Raw genomic sequence first — 22,629 nt, 5'->3', positions numbered from 1 at the left:
CGGTTCATACAGAAGAAAGTCTACAATCACACGTCAATTTTCCCGTATTCTTTTTCCTATTAATACACCCCCAAAAAATAAATATAACAATCACAATTCACTGCAGAACAGCTAGTAGGACGTACGTATCTATCCTATTTATATACCCTGTAAATGGCTGTAGTATAACTACGCTGAACGGCAAATATTTTTTTTGCCACTAATACACACCAAAAAGGGCTGTCATTTTCTCACTTCAACACACAACGGCTAATAAGCCTTTTTTCTTTTTACCCACTAATACACGCCAAAAAGGGCTTTAGAAAATATCCGCAGAGCGGCAAATAGATATATATATATTTTTGCCACTAATACACGACACAGAAGGCTTTAGAGCATATCATTGCAACGCTGAACAGCAAATATATTTTACTTTTGCCACTAATATATAGCAAAAAGGGCATTATAATTTATAACATATAACTGCACCGCTGAATGGCAAATATATATTACATTTGCCACTAATACACAACAAAAAGGGCATTAGAACATATAACTGCACCGCTGAACGGCAAATATACTTTTATTTTTCCACTATTACACGCCAAAACAGGCTTTAGAACATATAACTGCACTGCTGAATGTCAAAGAGGCCTTTATTTTTTCCACTTATACACTCCACAGAAGGCTTTAGAACATATAACTGCACGGCTAAACAGGAAATATATTTTACTTTTGACTCTAATACATGACAAAAAGGCCCTTAGAACATATAGCCGCAGTGCTGAACGGCAAATATATTTTTATTTTGGCACTATTACACAACAAAAAGGGCTTTAGAACGTATAACTGCACCGCTGGACAGCAAATAGGCCCTTATTTTTTTCCACTAAGGCTATAGAACATATAAGTGCACCGCTGAACGGCAAATATATTTTACTTTTGCTACTAATAGACAGCAAAAAGGGCTTTAGAACATATAACTGCACCACTCAACGGCAATTATATTTTACTTTTGTCACTAATACAAGACAAAAAGGGCTTTAGAACATATAACTGCATGGCTGAATGGCAAATATATTTTATTTTGCCACTATTACATGACAAAAAGGACTTTAGAACATATAACTGCACCGCTAAACGGCAAATAGGCCCTTTTTTCCCACTTATACATGCCACAAAAGGCTTCAGAACATATAACTGCACGGCTGAACGGCAAATATATTTTACTTTTACCACTAATACTTGACAAAAAGGGCTTTAGAACATATAACTGCACTGCTGAATGGCAAATAGGCCCTTATTTATTTCCACTTATACACGCCACAGAAGGCTTTAGAACATATAATTGCACCGCTGAAGGCAAATATATTTTACTTTTACCACTAATACATGACAAAAAGGACCTTAGAACATATAACTGCACCGCTGAACAGCAAAAATATTTTTATTTTGCCACTATTACAGGCCAAAAAGGTCTTTAGAACATATAACTGCACCGCTGAACGGCAAATAGTCCCTTATTTATTTTCCACTTATAAATGCCACAGAAGGCTTTAGAACATATAACTGTCATGTCACAGCCCTATAAATAGCCTCAGCCATCTTGGATTCTGATATTATCCAGTGCAGGGAGAGACGTCATAAGGTGCTAGGGACAGTGCTAGGAAAAACTTAATTGTGCTAAAAAATGATTTACAAGTTCAGGGAAAGATTATTCAAGGTGTAGGGAAAGGATAGGGAGGAATCATTACACAGCATTTATGTTGAACAGGGTTCAGTAGGGGAGGTTACAGCCTGGGTAATAGGAATAATCCTATTACACCTTGCTTCACTAACTGGGGATCCAAATTACCATTATACAGCACTGTAATTCCATCAAACAGTTCTTGTTATTGGGGTGCAAGTGCTGTTTGATACAGGCATTAACAGGGTTTATTACAGGGAAATATTTATACATCTTATTTGCCCTTGTGTGGTGCTGTTATATGTTCTAAAGCATTTTTTGGCTTGCATTAGTGGGAAATAAAGGGATTATTAGCCGCTGTGTGGTGAAGTGGGAAAATTACATGTAACGGTCACGTCCACACACACACAGGGGGAAGGATAGTGACCACTGCGCTCCACCCTCACCGCTGGCCCTGCCTACTTGCCTCGTGAGTCCTGATGACAGGGGACAACTGGACGACAGTCCCTTACTTAGGATATGTGCAGGGAAGACAGACAAGACAAAATACGGAACGTAAACGGACCGGGTCAGAACCAAGAGAGCTACGCAGTACAAAGGGTTAAGCAAAGAATGGTCAGGAGAAGCCAGGGTCAAATACCAGGAGAGTAGAGAAGTACCAGAGGAGTTCGCAAAGAGTAGTCAGGTGGGAGCCGAGGTCACAATACCAGGACGGATGCGCAGTACAGGAGGAGCAGGCAAAGGATCGTCAGGGAACAGGATCAGGTGAGTATTCAGTAGTCCAACAAATAGCCAGGAACCTAGAAATTAACAGGCAACCTGTGGCCAGCAGGCTGCCTGTATTTATAGTGGGGAGTGAGGGTCATGTGACGTGGCCAGCGTCACATGACCGACAGACCGACCAGTCGAACACCGAGTGATCAGCTCGGCGCTCAAGGCAGACCTAGGAGCAGGGAGCCTCCCAGCTAGCAAAGCCGCCCTGGGAACAAGGTCAAACACAGATCCTCACTCCCGAAGCTAAGCAGCAGGTCTGCGGCTGATGGGAGACCGAGTGCGCCTTCAGTACTCCCCCTTTTACGAGGGGCCACCGCACCCAAGACTTCAGGCGATGGCCTTTCAGGGTGTTCTAAATGAAATTTTCGAACAAGTCTAGGAGCATGAACCTCCCTGGCAGGTACCCAAGATCTCTCTTCAGGTCCATACCCCTTCCAGTGAATCAGGTACTGCAAGGAATTACGCACCTTCCTGACATCCACTATTTTAGACACCACATACTCGACAGCATCATTAAGAACCACCCCTTTAACTGTGACTTTCACAGTGACCGCCCCTTTAGCAGTGACCGACCCTTTAACAGTGACTTTTACAGTGGCCGCCCCTTTAATAGTGACTTTCACAGTGGCTGCCCCATTAACAGAGACTTTTAAGTGACCGCCCCTTTAACAGTGACTTTCACAGTGGACGCTTCTTTAACAGTGACTTTCACAGTAACTGCCCCTTTAACAGTGACTTTCACAGTGGCTGCCCCTTTACCATTAACCGCCCATTTTGCAGTGACTTTCACAGTGACTGTCCCTTTAACAGTGACTTTTACAGTGACCGCCCCTTTAACAGTGACCGCCCCTTTAACAGTGACTTCCACAGTTGCCGCCATTTTAACAGTAACCACCCATTTAACAGAGACTTTCACAATGGCTGCCCCTTTAACAGAGACTTTCACAGTGAGCAGTTAATGTCACAGTGACCGCCCCTTTAACAGTGACTTCCACAGTGACCGCCTCTTTAACAGTGACTTTCACAGTGACTTTCACAGTGACCGCCCCTTTAATAGTGACTTTCACAGTGACCTCCCCTTTAACAGTGACCGCCCCTTTAACAGTGACTTTCACAGTGACCGCCCTTTTTACAGTGACTTTCAACTGCCCCTTTAACAGTGACTTTCACAGTGACCGCCCTTTTTACAGTGACTTTCAACTGCCCCTTTAACAGTGACTTTCACAGTGACCGCCCCTTTAACAGTGACTATCACAGTGACCTCTCCTTTAACAGTGACTTTCACAGTACCCTCCCCATTAACACGGACCTTCGTAGCGCCCTCCCCTTTAACTCCTTAGGGACACAGACTTATTTCACCTTAAGGACCAGGCCATTTTTTGCTAATCTGACCAGTGTCACTTTAAGTGGTGATAACTTTAAAACACTTTGACTTATCCAGGCCATTCTGAGATTGTTTTTTTCGTCACATATTGTACTTCATGACACTGGTAAAATTAAGTCCCCCAAAAAATTTTTTATTTATATGAAAAATGCTAAATTTACCAAAAATTAAAAAATTGTATTTGCTAATTTCCAAGTTTCAATTTCTCTACTTCTATAATACATAGTAATACCTACAACAATAGTTATTACTTTACATTCCACATATTTCTACTTCATGTTTGGATCATTTTGGGAATGATATTTTATATTTTGGGGATGTTACAAGGCTTAGAAGTTTGGAAGCAAATATTGAAATTTTTCAGAAATTTTCAAAAAAAACTATTTTTAGGGACCAGTTCAGGTCTGAAGTCATTTTGTGAGGATTATATAGTAGAAACCACCCAAAAAAGACCCCATTCTAAAAACCACACCCCTCAAGCTATTCAAAACAGATTTTACAAACGTTATTAACCTTTAAGGTGTTCCACAAGAATTAATGGCAAATTTCAGAATTTAGATTTTTTTGGCAAATTTTCCATTTTAATCCATTTGTTCCAGTAACAAAGCAAGGGTCAACAGCCAAGCAGAACTCTATATTTATTGCCCCGATTCTGTAGTTTCTAGAAACACCCCATATGTGGCCGTAAACTACTGTACGGGCACACAGTAGGGCGTAGAGGGAAAGGTGTGCCATATGGTTTTTGGAAGGCAGATTTTGCTGGACTGGTTTATTTACACCATGTCCCATTTGAAGCCCCCCTGATGCACCCGTAGAGTAGAAACTCCATAAAAGTGACCCCATCTAAAAAACTACACCCTTCAAGGTATTCAAAACTGATTTTAAAAACGTTGTTAACCCTTCAGGTGTTGCACAATAGTTATTGGCAAATGGGGATGAAATTAGAGAATTTAATTTTTTTGCCAAATTTTCAATTTTAACCTATTTTTTCCACTAACAAAGCAAGGGTTAACAGCCAAACAAGACTGTATCTTTATTGCCCTGACTCTGCCGTTTACAGAAACACCCCATATGTGGTTGTACACTACTGTACGGCCACACAGCGGGGCGTAGAGGGAAAGGAGCGCTGTGTGGTTTTTGGACGGCTGATTTTTATGGACCGGTTTATTTACACCATGTCCTGTTTCAACCCCCCTGATGCACCCCTGGAGTAGAAACTACCTAAAAGTGACTCCATTTTGGAAACTATGGGATAAGGTGGCGGTTTTGTTGGGACTATTTTTAGGGTACATATGATTTTTGGTTGCTCTATATTACATTTTTGTGAGGTAAGGTTACCAAAAACTTAAATTCTGAAATTTCATCTCCATTTGCCATTAACTGTTGAGGAACACCTAAAGGGTTAATAAAGTTAGTAAAATCAGTTTTGAATACCTTGAGGGGTGTAGTTTCTTAGATGGGGTCACTTTTAGAGAGTTTCTACTCTAGGGGTGCATCAGGCGGGCTTCAAAAGGGACATGGTGTCAATAAAAAAGGCCATCAAAATCAGCCTTCCAGAAACCATGTCGGTCCTTTCCTTTTGCGCCCTGCCTTTTAGTGATACAGCAGTTTGCGACTACAAATGTGGCGTTTATGTAAACTGCAGTATCAGGGTAAAAATATTAAGTTTTGTTTGGTTGTTAACCCTTGTTTTGTTACCGGAAAAAACGGATTGAAATGGAAAAGTGCCAAAAATAGCTGTTTTGGCACTTTTTTTTTTGACCGTGTTAATCTGGGGGGTTAGGTCATGGGGTATTTTTATAGAGGATATTCTTATGGACGCGGCGATACCTAATAATTCAACTTTTTTTTACAATTATTTAGGTTTTAGACTATATTATCCTTTTTGATACAAAATTATTATTTTTTGTATCTCTAAAGTCTGAGAGTCATTTTTTATTTTAGTTTCTTAGCCGATTATCTTATGTAGGGGCGCATTTTTTGCAGGATAAGAGGACTGTTTGATTGGCACTATTTATATGACTTTTTGATCGTTTGCTATTAAACTTTTTGCTATGTAAGGTGACAAAAAAAGTTATTTTTTTGCACCGTTTTTTTTTTTTGGGACCATGTTAATCTGGGGGGTTAGGTCATGGGGTATTTTTATAGAGGAGATTATTACCGACGCGGCAATACCTAATTTGTATACTTTTTAAAAATTATTTTAGTTTTTACAATTCTTTTTTCGGTGTCTCAATTCTGAGAACCAGTTTTTTTATCCGATTGTCAGTGGCTAAATTGGGATATAAATTTAGTACTCCATGGAAGTGTGGTACTCCCTGAAGCAACCGTCAATGCAGAGGCCCGCATGATCGGGGCATGTATCGCACTGAGTAGTGGGTGTCCTTCCGTATCCCCCTCCTGCGACACACTCTGCACTTTTTTGGGGTTAGTCCCTTCTTTCCAGTATGGGGGACCACACCTGGAAAGTGTTGGCCAGGGACGATCCGGGCGCCTCCTGTTCTCGAGGTACTCCAGCCTGCTCTTTCCGGTCCAAAAAGATCTGGGCCTTGAGAACTGCCTCATAGAACTGAAGGAATGTCCCTGTGTTGCCAGCACTCCGGGACAGCACAAAAGAGTTGTACAAGGCAACCTGCATTGTACCATGGGTGCCGGGTTTTGCGCATGGCGTTATATGGCTTGAGGACTTGATCAGAGAGATCAACTCCTCCCTTATACCGATTGTAGTCAACGATACAATCGGGCTTGAGGACCGTTGCCGCAGTACCCCGCACAGGGACAGGGGTGATGCCGTGAATTGTGGACAGTACAAGGACATCCCTCTTGTCCTTATATCTGACCAGCAACAGGTTTTCACTGGTAAGGGCATGGGTCTCACCCCTGGGAATAGGTACCTGGAGGGGGTGGGCAGGAAGGCCGCGTTGATTTTTCCGCATGGTCCCACAAGCGGACGTGGATCTGGCGGCGAGGCACTGGAACAAGGGGATACTAGTATAAAAGTTCTCCACGTATCTAGCAGTGGGGGCATAAGGTCCCACACAAGTTTCCTGCTAACACCCAGAGTGGGGGGACATTCTGGGGGTTGAATACGGGAATCTCGCCCCTCGTACACACAAAACTTGTAAGTGTACCCTGAGGTAATCTCACAAAGTTTGTACAGCTTCACGCCATACCTCGCCCGCTTTGAGGGAACATACTGGCGGAAAATGAGTCTCCCCTTGAACGCAATGAGAGACTCATAAACCGCAACCTCCCTTCCAGGTACATAGGTCTGTACAAATTTGACCCCAAAGTGATCGATGACCGGCCATACCTTATACAGACGGTCATAGGCAGGATCACCTTGGGGGGGACATGCTGCATTATCTGAATAATGCAGGCATTTCCGGATGGCCTCAAACCAGGTACGTGTCATGGCCGTACTGTAAAGTGGGGTCTGGTAGAGGACGTCCCCACTCCAGTAATGCCTGACACTAGGTTTCTTGACTAGGCCCATGTGCAGCGCGAGGCCCCAAAATATCCTCATCTCGGCTGCACTGACCGGGGTCCAGCCACTGGGCATAGCCAAAAAGGTGCCCGGGTGTCGAGCAACGAACTGTTGGGCGTACAGGTTTGTCTGCTCCACCATTAAATTTACCAGTTGGTAACTGAAAAAAAGACTAAAAAAGTCATATTCAGTGAAGCCCACTGTGGAAATCTAGATTCCTGATTGGCCTACAAACTCAGGAATCACGGGCTCAAATCGCTCTGGGGTACACCAGACAAGTTCACCAGCAGGGGGCTCCGGTAGATTTAACTGGTGGGCCGGAAAACTAGTACGAGCCCCAGAGCTGCTAGTACTAGGGTGGGCCACAGGGTCCCTAGCATGGCGGTCCCCTTACTCCGCCTGGCAGCGTGTCTGAGGCCTTGGGGGCTCATCATCATCACTAGATGATGAGGAGGACGCAGATGACAACAGGAAAGTGGGGTCATCCTCATCCTCACTAGGACTCTCGGACTCAGAGGCAAGCTGGGCGTATGCCTCCTCGGCAGAGAACATTCGGCGGGCCATAGGGTAGTGTGTCTGCGTATGTGTGTGCGTGCGTGTAAATCTTTATTCAGTGTGTGTGGGGGCATGGGTGTTCACGTACTTATCCCTAAAAACTAACAGAAAAAAATAAAGACTAACTAAAAAAAGGGGAAAAATGTGAAAAAAAATTAAATAAAAAATTTAAAACCGCTGATCAACCGTCCGAAGTTGATCAGCGGTGGGGTGTGCGATGCGCTAACAGTGGCCGGATGCAAAGAGGGCCGGACACAGTCAGCATATGCACAAAAAAATAAAAAATAAAGATAAAATGCGCCCCAAAAAAGTTGGGGGGGGGGGCAAGCGGCAGCACCCCTGGGGGGTCTAGGGTCACACAGCTGTGCTGTGGACCCCAGACACCCTACTTAGGGTGATGCAATAAAACTTTTTTTCACACTAACTTTCCTTTTATTATCCCTGCCTAGCCCAACCTTTCCCTATACTTTCCCTAATTAACTGCTGATCAGATGGGGGGTGCTGAGGCACAGATCGGGTCCTGGGGGCAAGGATGCTGGGGCACATGTGGGGTGATGTTGGCTCAGATCCACATGTGCAGGCAGCGCTCCTCTCTCCTCGGGCTCCGGACACAAAAGGAGGAGGAGCGCTGCTATGATTTGAATCTTCCGCCGGCCCGCCCACCTACCAATCACAGGCGATCCTGAGAGGTGATGTCACCATCACCACTCAGGATCTAAGGATGGTGATTGGTCGGGTAAAAACACACCACCGATCACCATCCTGTTCCGGGTTATCGTGTCCTCAGAGACCCGAATAACCCGGAAACGCAGCAAACCGCAGGTCTGAATTGACCTGCGGTTTGCTGCGATCGCCTACATGGGGGGGGTCACAGGACCCCCCGAGGCATTTGCCCCAGGTGCCTGCTAAATGATTTGAGCAGGTACCGGGTTCCGATCACCACCCGCCGAGTACCGGGTTCCTTAAGTACCAGGACATAAGGACGTACCTGTATGCCCTGTGTCCGGAAGAGGTTAATAGCAGTGACCTTCACAGTGTCCGCCCATTTAATAACAGTGATCTCCACAGTGCCTGCCTTTTTAATAACAGTGACCTCCACTGTGCCCGCCACTTTAACCACTTCAACCCCGCTAGCTAAAACCCCCTTAATGACCAGGCCACTTTTTACACTTCTGCACTACGCTACTTTCACCGTTTATCGCTCGGTCATGCAACTTACCACCCAAATGAATTTTACCTCCTTTTCTTCTCACTAATAGAGCTTTCATTTGGTGGTATTTTATTGCTGCTGACATTTTTACTTTTTTTGTTTCACATTCAGCTGTAAAATTTAGCAAAAAAAACGACATCCATATATAAATTTTTCACCAAATTTATTGTTCTACATGTCTTTGATAAAAAAAAAATGTTTGGGCAAAAAAAAAAAAATGGTTTGGGTAAAAGTTATAGCGTTTACACACTATGGTACAAAAATGTGAATTTACGCTTTTTGAAACAGCTCTCACTTTCTGAGCACCTGTCATGATTCCTGAGGTTCTACAATGCCCAAACAGTAGAAAAACCCCACAAATGACCCCATTTCGGAAAGTAGACACCCTAAGGAATTTGCTGATGGACATAGTGAGTTCATAGAACTTTTTATTTTTTGTCAAAAGTTAGCGGAAAATGATGATTTATTTATTTTTTTTTCCTTACAATGTCTCATATTCCACTAACTTGCGACAAAAAATAAAAAATTCTAGGAACTCGCCATGCCCCTCACGGAATACCTTGGGGTGTCTTCTTTCCAAAATGGGGTCACTTGTGGCGTAGTTATACTGCCCTGGCAATTTAGGGGCCCAAATGTGTGAGAAGTACTTTGCAATCAAAATGTGTAAAAAATGGCCTGCGAAATCCGAAAGGTGCACTTTGGAATATGCGCCCCTTTGCCCACCTTGGCTGCAAAAAAGTGTCACACATCTGGTATCGCTGTACTCAGGAGAAGTTGGGGAATGTGTTTTGGGATGTCATTTTACATATACCCATGCTGGGTGAGAGAAATATCTTGGCAAAAGACAACTTTTCCCATTTTTTTATACAAAGTTGGCATTTGACCAAGATATTTATCTCACCCAGCATGGGTATATGTAAAATGACACCCCAAAACACATTCCCCAGCTTCTCCTGAGTACGGCGATACCACATGTGTGACACTTTTGCGCATCTAGGCTGCAAAAGTGCCCAAATTCCTTTTAGGAGGGCATTTTTTGACATTTGGATCCCAGACTTTTTCTCACGCTTTAGGGCCCCTAAAAAGCCAGGGCAGTATAAATACCCCACATGTGACCCCACTTTGGAAATAAGACACCCCAAGGTATTCAATGAGGGGCATGGCGAGTTCATAGAAATGTATTTTTTTGGCATAAGTTAGCGGAAATTGATTTTTTTTTTGTTTTTTCTCACAAAGTCTCACTTTCTGCTAACTTAGGACAAAAATTTAAATCTTTCATGGACTCAATATGCCCCTCAGTGAATACCTTGGGGTGTCTTCTTTCCAAAATGGGGTCAGTTGTGGGGTGTTTGTACTGCCCTGGCATTTGAGGGTCTCCGCAATCATTACATGTATGGCCAGCATTAGGAGTTTCTGCTATTCTCCTTATATTGAGCATACGGGTAATTTGATTTTTTTTTTCGTTCAGCCTCTGGGCTGAAAGAAAAAAAATGAACGGCACAGATTTCTTCATTCGCATCGATCAATGTGGATGAAAAAATCTCTGCCAAAAAAAAAAAAAAAAGGAGGGGAAAGGCGTCTGCCAGGACATAGGAGCTCCGCCCAACATCCATACCCACTTAGCTCATATGCCCTGGCAAACCAGATTTCTCCATTCACATCAATCGATGTGGATGAATAAATCATTGCCGGGATTTATTTATTTTTTTTACATACAAAGTGTTTGCCAAAGCATAGGAACGCCGCCTCCTCCTCAGCTCGTATGCCTTGGCAAACGTATCTGTTACTGCAGAGTAGAAATCTCGTCTTGCAGCGCCGCATACACCGACTTGCGTGTAATCTGACAGCAGCGCAATGCTTCTGTCAGAAAGCACATCAGTGCTGCAGCTAGTCGATCGGTTGGTCCACCTGGAAGGTAAAAAAAAAAGAAAAAAAAAGAAAAAACCAGGCCGCAATGCAATAATTTTATTAACTTTGGAACAGAACTTATAAACGTTAACTTTTTGAACTAAACATTAACCTTTTTGCTTACAGTTTTTTTTTTTTTTTACCTTTATAGAACAAACCTCTCCTTCCCCATGGGTCAATGTGCAAAGTGCAAATCGCCCAAAGATGTGGCGAAGTGCGTTATGCACTTTGTTCCAGGTGAAAGGAGACGTTTGCAGCAGCTGTATGTGAATGGGCCCTAATAGCCCTGTGTGCCTGTCCTGGTGAGATGATCCCTATGCTAGGTGTACCTGTGTGTGGTACTTCCGGAAACACTCTCCAAAGCATAGGGCAGGGTGGTCAGGACAGTCAGGACAGAAATAGTGGGTGTCACGCCTTATTCCACTCCTGCTACAGACACATTTTTTTCAGAGTGGCGGTCGGTTTGAGGTACCAGGAACGACACTGGGGAAATGTCGCTCGTGTAGACGGCTAACTACACTGGTGGATGGGGCCACGGAACCTCCTGGGTACAGGAGGTTCGCGATGATCTCTTCCTGAAATTTGAGGAAGGATCCAGTTCTCCCAGCCTTACTGTAGAGAACAAAACTATTATACAGAGCCAATTGAATTAAATATACAGACACCTTCTTATACCAGCGTCTGGTTCTGCGGGACACTAAATACGGATCCAACATCTGGTCATTGAAGTCCACCCCTCCCATGAGCAAATTATAGTCGTGGACTGAGAGGGGCTTTTCAATGACACGGGTTGCTCGCTCAATTTGGATTGTCGTGTCTGCGTGAATGGAGGAGAGCATCTAAACGTCACGCTTGTCTCTCCATTTCACCGCAAGCAGTTCTTCGTTACACAGTGCGGCCCTCTGCCCCCTTGCAAGATGGGTGGTAGCGAGCCGTTGGGGGAAGCCCGCGCGACTAGTTTGCGCGGTGCCACTGGCGCCAATCCGTTCTAGAAACAAATGCCTAAAGAGGGCCACACTTGTGTAAAAATTGTCCACATAAAGATGGTACCCCTTGCCGAATAAGGGTGACACCAAGTCCCAGACTGTCTTCCCACTGCTCTCCAGGTAGTCAGGGCAACCGACCGGCTCCAGGGTCTGATCTTTTCCCTCATAGATCCAAAATTTGTGGGTATAGCCTGTGGCCCTTTCACAGAGCTTATACAATTTGACCCCATACCGGGCGCACTTGCTTGGGATGTATTGTTTGAAGCCAAGGCACCCGGTAAAATGTATCAGGGACTCGTCTACGCAGATGTTTTGCTCAGGGGTATACAAATCTGCAAATTTCAGGTTGAAATGGTCTATGAGGGGCCGAATTTTGTGGAGCCGGTCAAAAGCAGGGTGGCCTCTGGGACGGGAGGTGCTGTTATCACTAAAGTGCAGGAAACGCAGGATGGTCTCAAATCGTGTCCTGGACATAGCAGCAGAGAACATGGGCATCTGATGAATTGGGTTTGTGGACCAATATGACCGCAATTCATGCTTTTTAGTTAGATCCATGTTGAGGAGGAGGCCCAGAAAAGTTTTAATTTCGGAAACTTGGACTGGTTTCCACCGGAAAGACTGGGCATAAGAGCTTCCGGGGTTGGCGGATATAAATTGTGTGGCATACCGATTTGTTTCGGCCACGACTAAGTCCAAGAGCTCCGCAGTCAAGAACAGCTCAAAAAATCCCAGGGCCGAACCGATCTGAGCTGTCTCAACCCAAACTCCAGACTGGGCAGTGAAAGGGAAAACTACATGTGTGGCTGAAGTTGGGGACTGCCAATCAGGGTTTGCCAGCACCTCAGGGATTCTAGGGGCTCTACGGGCACGTCTTTGCGGTGGCTGCGACGGGGTCACTACTGCTCGTGCCACCGTACCAGCTTCAACTGCCCTTCTGATGCTCGCCACTTCACCAGGTTGTACGGCAGTTGCTGGTACTAGGTCCAGGAAGGGCTGCGCTGCTGGTGTATGCCTCACCACGTAATCCGACAGCACCAGCCCCACTCTGCTGCTCTTGAAGCGGATCCTGCGCAACCTGCGGTCTAGCGACACGGGGCCGGGTACGCCTGGTGCTATCAGGGACCTCAGCCTCCTCGTCCGAACTCTGGGTCAGAGAGCCACTGCTTTCTACAGGTTCGTATTCTGACCCATTCCTCATCCGACTGGGTCAGAAGCCTGTAGGCCTTTTCAGAAGAATACCCCCTGTTTGACATTTGGGCAACTAAATTTAGGGGTATTCCCTGAGACTACCCAAGAAAAAAAGCAAGCCTGTCTTACAAAGGGGAGGCTAGCGAAGTACCGGAGGCCGCTGCGGTTGATAAAAAATATCCAAACTGATTTTTTTATTGCCGCACTGCGTTTTGGGTGGAGGGCGAACTAAAGTGACACTAATACTATTATAGATCTGACCGTGATCAGTTTTGATCACTTCCAGATACTATAAAAGTACAAATGCTGATTAGCGATACGCTAATCAGCGAATAACGGACTGCGGTGCGGTGGGCTGGGCGCTAACTGATCCCTAAACTACCTAACCAAGGGGCCTAAACTGTACCTAAAACCTAACGGTCAATACCAGTGAAAAAAAAAAGTGACAGTTTGCACTGATCACTTTTTTCCTTTTCACTAGTGATTGACAGGGGCAAGAAGGGGTGATCAAAGGGTTAATTGGGTGCTGGGACGTGATCTGGGGCTAGTATGTGGTGTTGGTGGGTACTCACAGTGATGTGTGCTCCTCTGCTGGAGCCAACCAACCAAAAGAAGGAGCAGAGGAGCACAGCAGCTATATAACCATATCATATTTACTAATATGATGTGGTATCTGGCTGCTGATTCGTTTTTTTGAAAATCATCAACCTGCCAGCCACGATCATTGGCTGGCAGGTTGATGACGAACTTGTCCTTTGAATTTTGCCGGCCCGCGATGCGCATGCCCGGGCCGGCTTTCCCCGAAATCTCGCGTCTTGCGAGAGGACGCACCGGCGCGTCCACCCAGAACAACTGGACCGCCGTGAAGACGCAATCTTGCGTACGGCGGTCCTGAGCCGGTTAAAAACAGTGACCTCGACAGTGCCCACCCCATTAAGCAGTAAAGAAAAAAGGCTGGGTTGTTATGGAAACCTGGAGTAAAACGGTGTTTATGGCAGTTGGGATTTGAAGAGAAAGACTTGCAGGCTTGTATTGGCTAATGTGGGCAATTTTTTGGGAATATCTCAGGAACGGTTGTCCTAGAGAGCTGAGACCTGATCTAAAACCTTGCCGGACACCTGATGTACCTGTTTGCCAAATTTGGTAAAGATCGGTCCAGTCGTTTTGTCGTGCATAATGAACAGACAGACAGACAGAAACTAATTTTTATATATATAAGAGATATATAATATAAACCTATTTACTTTTGATAATATATTGGTTTACAGCTCTGGTAAATACGTTTATTTCACTATAAGAATTGAGATACTATAAAATGGATAATTCAATGAAAGCTATTAAATAATAACATGGTGTCAGGGAATGTCACTCTGCTCCCAGTAAATAGGAAAACAGTATATAATTTGATCATATCTGACTGCATTTGGGGATGTCATTAAGTTTTTAATATGTTTTTTTCTTCCAGCCTAGTAATAATGCAACAGAAGGACAGGCTGTGACTGTGGAAATCATCCTCACCCTCCAACTAGTGCTCTGCATTTATGCCTCTACTGATGACAGGAGGGACGACAATGTAGGGTCTCCAGCACTTTCTATTGGCCTCTCTGTTGTTCTGGGTCACTTAGTTGGGGTAAGTACTGGTTGATGATAACTGTTGTGAATAGAATATATTGTATTATGCCCTTACTATAGCAAATAGTGATTACTTTACACAGATTACAGAAGCATGATGGTTTAAAAAAAAAAAACTGGAGTGACACAAAAGTCTTTATGGTTGTTGAACACACAAAGTGATGCTAAACACTTGAACATTGCAGAACTTAACTACTTGCTCACTTGCAACTGGATCTCTACCAGGACCAAGTTTTCCAAGGGCCAGTTAGCTGCTGGCTTTCACCTTTCTTACACCTTCCTACAGTGTTGCTGTGGGTCCTAGGCAGACCTACAGTAGGTATTTCTCAAGGTGTTGCATCAGGCACTCTGTATAGATACGCACAGGCTCCATTGATCCTCATGACCACTAGGCTTCTACCTTTCACAGAATTTGCTCCCACCACCCTTGTGCTATTTGCCAGCAGTCTGCTTTAAAGGTCCAAGTGGCTGTGGGAGTGTGAGCTTGCAAAGTCTGCAACTGGTAGCACTGATTGTCTTGTGTCAGACTGTCAAACTGGTAACACCCAACTGGACCTTTATTGCAGACTGCTTGCAAGTAATTAATACATTTCTAGTAGGGATAACAGAGAAATGGCACAACCTAGAGTTATATAAAAAGATGCTCCAGAATTTGTATTACATGGGGAATGCAAGCAGTTACTAAAACAGACATGTCAGGAGAGGTGACAGCTCCTCTTTAAAATTGTACTACACACAGATCCACCTGATCTTTATTCAAGTCCACGTTAACGCCACAAAGACACCTTACTTGTCTCAGTCAAACGGTAACTTACAATATAACATTCAACACTTGAATTCTTTACTTTATAAAGGAAGAGGTATAAGTCCAAGGCCGGCGTCAGCACCCGGCATAGCCGGGCAAGTGCTGGGGCCTACTGTGTAGTGGCGTGCCAAGGGAGGTTAGTCCACCCCGGGTGCCAGCTCTCAGGGGGGTGAGGGCCAGCTGCTATGAGCACTTTCATCAATACAGATGGAAGCTCTCATTCATGGAATGTAGGGGAGCCAGCGGTCCTTTCATTCACTAACAGCAGCTCCTTCACTACTCCAGGCCCGGCCCAGCGGCAACATCATGACATGAAGGGGCTTTGGTTAGTGCATGAAAGGACTGCTGGCTCCCTGCGCTCCAGCAATGATAGGTATGTGTCACGGCTGAGGACGGGGAAAATCCTCAGCCATGCGATGCCAGATGATGTTAACCCCTGTTCGGCCAGGACGACAGAATTAGGGAGCAGGTCACCTCCTAATCACATCCCTAATCTGACCCTAACTCCTAGCTGCATGGGCCGACCTTTAAGGTAGGAGGACCCATGCTCAGGAACCTCGGATCCCTAACTCACCCTCCGACCGGTCCCTGGACTAGGAGTCAGGGTAAGACGGCCTGTTCCTTCTGGACACAGAGGAACAGCGGTTTCACTGGCCAAGCTGCAGGGAAAAGGGGAAACACAAACAGATCTATGGAAATGGCAGGTGAACTGAACCAGTTCCACCTACCTGCCACAGACTTGCTGATCCCTGTGGTGGCAAGCTGAAGATCCCAACGCATGCTAAGCATGGCTGAAGCAACCCACAGACTGAAGCTAACAGTGAGGCTTTATAGGCCCCAGTAGCCACACCCAACAAACACACCCAGTGTTCACAGACACAGAAGGGAATTAACCCTTCAAACACAAGGTAAGGGAAGACTGCCACTTAAAGGGGAATACACACATAAAACACACACTACACCTGTTGCCGCGGGCAACGGCATGTGTGACAATCATGTCCTGGGGATCAGCCATAGGGCTCGGACACTGCCACCACACGCACTAAAGACCACACGTTGACACGGACAAGCAAATGCAGGAAAGTGTCACACCACATACCATAGGCCGTGACAGTATGTGAGAGGGCCACTGGGAGGTCATTATACTGTGTGAGTGCCCCTTACACAATATAATAACCCCCAGTGCCCCCCCATTCAGTATAATGACCCCCAGTGACCCCCATACAGTATGATGACCATCAGTGCCCCCTACATACATTATGATCCCCCATGAGGGGGCCCACTGGGGTCATTATTAGAGATGAGAGAATTTCAAAAAAATGTAATTCGATCGGTTCGCCGAATTTTCTGAAAAGATTAGATCCGAATTTGATTGTGGCAAATCACATAAAAAAAAACAGCTATTTCCTGGCTGCAGAGAGACGGTATAGTGGTGTAGAACACTGTGCCTTGCAGTAACACGCATAGGGAATCTGCTGTGGTAGTGAATACACCCGGCTGGCACCCTTATACAAATGTCTATTCTTGTCCGCAATTGCGGACAAGAATAGGACATGCTCTATTTTCTTGCGGAGCTGCGGACCGGAAGATCGGGGCCGCGCCCGGAAATGCGGGTGCACAGTGTGCTCTCCGCATCTCTTCCGGCCACATAGAGAATAAATGGGTCCGCACCCATTCCGGATGATGATGATGATGAAGCCCCTTCTTCACCAGGCTCCATAGTGCGATCGGCTACATCATCATCATCATCCACTACTGTCTGCACATCACTGATGTACCTCTAAATGGTCTCAGTGCCAGGAGCCTGACCGCTAGTGTTTATAAAGCACCAAAGTGCTTGTGTGCTCTGGTGCTTGAGTAGAACACCTCGGGATGCTCGGGTGCTTTACAAAGCACCAGAGCACAATGGAAGTCAGTGGGAGAACCAGAGTATTATACCAGGCACCCCCTGCTCGAAAGAGGGGAGGGTGTCTGGTTCACAGGAAAAGGTCAGAAATGGATAGAAACACCACTGAAATGGTTCGGGAACAGCATGGGGAGGATGTCTGGATGCATCTGGACTCCCAGGTCGCTGCTGGGAACGATGTTGTCTGAGTAGTACGCCACTTTTACAGACTGACAATAATGCGCACCAAACCGAAGATAAAATCGGTTTTAGAGGAAAAATTGTTAAGAAACATTCTTTCCTGTATATTTACTTGTATATAAAGTGCAAGTGCTGCCAAAAATTACAAGGAAGAGGCACTCTGATACAACCTGTATATCACATAAAGGAGGGCCTCATTCACATTGTGGTACAATTGTTCAGGTAGTGGGACTCCTATATGAGTATAAAGCCTATGCACAAAGGGAAAGGGCTGCCAAAAATTATAAGGAACTGACACTCCAATGCACCCTTAAACATAAAGGAGGGCATCATACACACCCTTCAAAAATTATGATTGTTGGCCTGCTGGTGACCCTCGAAAACATTAGGAGCAAGGGCCTGCTGGTGACTCTCTAAAACATTAGGGGCGAGGGCCTGCTGCTGATCTGACCACCTAAACATTAGGGGTGAGGGTCTTCTGCTGAGCTGACCCTCTAAAACATTATGGGCGAGGGCCTGCTGGTGACCCTCTAAAACATTAGGGGTGAGGACAGCCTAATAAGCATGTTAATATGATGGAGGAGGAGGAGGAGGAGAAAAGTAAGATTGAACCATATACCCTTTTAGTGGTGGAAGGGATGCATGGGAATACAGTGTATTCAATACACCACAAAAGCCACAATTAAAGTGTGTTTATGTTCAGCAGCTTTCCTCTGGTGGAGTAGAGAAGTCAGGGGCGATCCAGGGATAAGAGTCAACCAACCTGTCAGCATTTTCAGTTGACAAGCGGATGCGCTTATCAGTTATTATGCTCCAGCAGCACTAAATACCCGCTCTGACAAAATGCTGGTGGCAGGGCAGGCCAGCATCTCCAAGGCGTAGAGCGCCAGTTCATGCCATGTGTCCAGCTTGGACACCCAATAGTTGTAAGCCACTGAGGGATCACTGCTACGTACTCCTTCACCATCTTCTAAAACTTTTCTATCCTTGTGACACTAGGCCGCGCATCAGGGTGAGGGTGCTGGCGGGGTGTCATGAAACTGTCCCAGGCCTTGGAGAGTGTTGCCCTGCCTTTGTTGGAACTGCATTGTGTTCCACTGGTCTCCCCTCCTCGGTTGCCCAAGGAACTATGTACTCTACCGCCAGCGTTGTCAGCTGTAAATTTTTAATTTTTTTTTTCCAGAAGGACCTTCTGGTATTACACCATTTTGCTAGTCCTCTCCACCATAGGAATGAGAAATGAGAAGTTCTCTTTGTAGCGGGGGTCGAGAAGGGTGAACAATCAGTAATCGGTCTTGAGCAAAATGCGTATAACGCGAGGATCACGGGAAAGTGAGCATGTGTGCCAGAGTCCCAACAGACAAGACTTTGCTGTCCTCGACAGAAGACGAAATGAGGGTGGTCTGACTATCATCCTGTGTACTGTCTTCCCCCATTTCCACCTCTTCCACATGCAAAGTGTCCACCTTAATTGTGAGCAGCAAGCGTTTGAGTAGACACAGAAGTGGTCTGGTTATGCTGATAATAGTGTTATCGCCGCTCACCATCTGTGTTGATTCCTCAAAGTTTCTTAAAACATCACAGAGGTCAGACATCCATGCCCACTCATTGCTTGTGAAGAGCGGAAGCTGACTCCAAAGGCGGCGACCATGTTGCAGCTGGTATTCCACTACTGCCCTCTGCTGCTCACAAAGCCTGGCCAACATGTGGAACATGGAGTTCCAGCGCGTGCTCACGTCGCACAACAGTCGGTGAGCTGGCAATTGCAAGCACTGCTGCAGCGTTGCCAGCCGGCGGCAGCTATAGATGACTTTTGGAAATGGGCACACATGCGGCGCACCTTAACCAGTAGCTCAGGCTAATTGGGGTAGGTTTTGAGAAACCGCTAAACCACTAAATTGAAAACGTGGGCTAGGCATGGTATGTGTGTGAGCTTGCCGAGCTCCAAAGCCGCCACCAAGTTACGGCCGTTATCAGACAAAACCATGCCTGGTTGTAGGTTGAGTGGCGAGAGCCACAGCTTAGTCTGGTCCCTTATACCCTGCTACAGCTCTGCAGCGGTGTGCTGTATGTCACCTAAGCAAATAAATTTCAGCACAGCCTGTTGCCGCTTCCCCACTGCAGTGCTACACTGCTTCCAGCTACTGACTGATGGCTGAGAGGTGCTACAAGTTGAGAATTCAGAGGTGGAAGTGGAGGAGGAGGAGAATGGGGGGTTGCAGCCACTAATGTAGGTGGTGGCGGAAGTAGGGCCCTCAATCCTTGGCGTCGTTAGCACCTGTGCCATCTCAGGGTACGACTCGCTCCCGGGCTCCACAACGTTCACCCAGTGTGCCATAAGGAAAATATAGCGTACCTAGCCAAAAGCACTTGTCCATGTGTCAGTCATTTAACGGACTGCTAATTCTTTTATCGTCTGCACTTTTCTAAAAAAAGCACCAGACTGCGGAACACCTACCCTATTGCAAGGGAGATTGCCGCAAAGTGGTGCTCCGTGGAACAGTTGCGGGCCTGTTTGGTGTGGCCCGCCTTCTCCCTTTTGCCACCCCACTGCCTCTTTCAACCTGTTGCGGTGCTGCGGATCCCTCCCTCTCAGTACTGCTGTCCTCGCTCGGCTTGAACCTTCCCAGGTTGGGTCAGTGATTTAATCGTCCACCACCTCATCTTCCACTTCCTCACTCTGGTCATCCTCCTGACTTGCTGACCTAACAAGAACCTCACTTATTGACAACTGTGTCTCATCCTCATCATAAACTTTTTGAGACACTAATTGCCATTGACTTATTGGCAACTGTGTCTAATCATCATCATCCACCTTGTAAAACACTAATTGCCGTTCTCCACCGTCATCTTCTTCTGACTGTGGATACTTAAGACTTTGAGAATCAGTGCACAAGATCTCATGTCCCTCTTCAAGCGGGCGAGAGGCCCAAATCAAGGAATGGCGCTGAAAAGAGCTCCTCCGAATATCCGAGTTTGAGATCACTTGTTTTCAATTAGTGATGGACGAACATCGGCCGTGACGATTCACGAACGCGATCGCGCGAACGTGATCAAATGTTTGCGAACCATAAGTTCGCGGCAGACCCCATTCACTTTAATAACAGGTGAACCTGAAAAAACTTCAGGTCATATTTGCAGCCACCAAATACTTACTAGAAGTGCACAAATCTTCCCACAACATGGACAGTCACATGCCAGAGGGGGATCAATGGCAAAAATTCCCACCAAAAATATGTATTTATATCAGGGGCCATTTTTATGCATCTGGGAAACTCAAAAATGTGCCCTGCTGGAGCCTAGAAAATGTTTATTTTAGATGACGGGAGTACAGGCCCCAAACATTACACATTCAAAGGACAGAAAACATCAAGTGACTTTGTGACTGGAGGTATATTAGACGGTCATTGGATATCAATTTTACTGCAGGCCAGTGGACTACAGGCCTCAAACATTAGGCATTCACCAGACAGAAAACATCAAGTGATTATGTGGCTGGAGGTACAGTATATTAGACGGTCAATGGATGTCAATTTTACTGCAGGCCAGTGGACTACAGGTCCCAAAAATTATTCATTCACCGTAGAGAAAAGAACTATTGATAATGTGGCTGGAGGTGCATTAGGCGGTCACCGTATAACAATTTTACTGTTGGCTAGTTAGATTACAGGCCCCAAAAATTATGCATTCACCGTACAGAAAAGATCAAGTGATTATGCGGCTGGAGGTATATTAGACGGTCATTGGATATCAATTTTACTGCAGGCCAGTGGACTACAGGCCCCAAAAATTATTAATTCACCGTACAGAAAACATCAAGTGATTATGTGGTTGGAGGTATATTAGACGGTCATTGGATGTCAAGTTTAATGAAGGGCAGTGAAGTATAGGCCCCAAACATTAGGCATTCACCATACAGAAAACATCAAGTGATTATGTGGTTGGAGGTATATTAAAGGGCTTCTGTCAGCCCACTAAACCCTTTTTTTTTTCCCGTTAATATTAATCCCTACACTGCAAGCTCCCTGTACATATGCTAAATATTAATTTTCGTTCAGTAGATATTGTTAAAAATCAAGTTTTATCATATGTAAATTACCTTGCTACCAGCAAGTAGGGCGGCTACTTGCTGGTAGCAGCCGCATCCTCCTCTCATCATGACGCCCCCTCCGCCGTTTGATTGACAGGGCCAGGGAACGGGTTCGTTCTCTGCTGGCCCTGTTCGAATTCAAAATATCGCGCCTGCGCCGTACCTTTCTTTAATCGGTGCAGGCGCACTGAGAGGCGGCCTCTCTCCCGGCCGCTCCATCCTCAATGCGCCTGCGCCGGGTGTGGATGTGACGTCATCGGCGCAGGCGCACTGAGAGGCGGCCTCTCTCCCGGCCGCTCCATCCTCAATGCGCCTGCGCCGATGACGTCACATCTACACCCGGCGCAGGCGCATTGAGGATGGAGCGGCCGGGAGAGAGGCCGCCTCTCAGTGCGCCTGCACCGATTAAAGAAAGGTACGGCGCAGGCGCGATATTTTGAATTCGAACAGGGCCAGCAGAGAACGAACCCGTTCCCTGGCCCTGTCAATCAAACGGCGGAGGGGGCGTCATGATGAGAGGAGGATGCGGCTGCTACCAGCAAGTAGCCGCCCTACTTGCTGGTAGCAAGGTAATTTACATATGATAAAACTTGATTTTTAACAATATCTACTGAACGAAAATTAATATTTAGCATATGTACAGGGAGCTTGCAGTGTAGGGATTAATATTAACGGGGAAAAAAAAAAAGGGTTTAGTGGGCTGACAGAAGCCCTTTAAACGGTTATTGGATATCAATTTTACTGCAGGCCAGCACAAATACATGTCAAATACATATGTTTAAAAGAACTAAAAATATAAAATTGGATTATAAACATGGCTAATGAAATCCCCCCTCTTGAAAAAAAAAATAAAAAAAT

General features: G+C 45.7%; 1 protein-coding gene across 1 annotated transcript in view; it reads left to right on the top strand.

Moving 5' to 3' along the window:
• LOC122931321 (aquaporin-2-like) overlaps window positions 1-22,629 on the top strand; it is an 87,115-nt gene that overhangs the window by 44,603 nt on the left and 19,883 nt on the right. The window contains exon 2 of the mRNA XM_044285386.1: window positions 14,624-14,788. Within this exon, the coding sequence (XP_044141321.1) occupies window positions 14,624-14,788 (165 nt within the window). The remainder of the gene's footprint in view (window positions 1-14,623; window positions 14,789-22,629) is intronic.

The sequence above is a fragment of the Bufo gargarizans genome, chromosome 3 (genome assembly GCF_014858855.1).
Source record: "Bufo gargarizans isolate SCDJY-AF-19 chromosome 3, ASM1485885v1, whole genome shotgun sequence".
In the NCBI taxonomy this organism is placed as follows: domain Eukaryota; kingdom Metazoa; phylum Chordata; class Amphibia; order Anura; family Bufonidae; genus Bufo; species Bufo gargarizans.
Note: the sequence above shows the minus strand (reverse complement) of the source record. Positions and strands in the feature narration are given on the sequence as shown.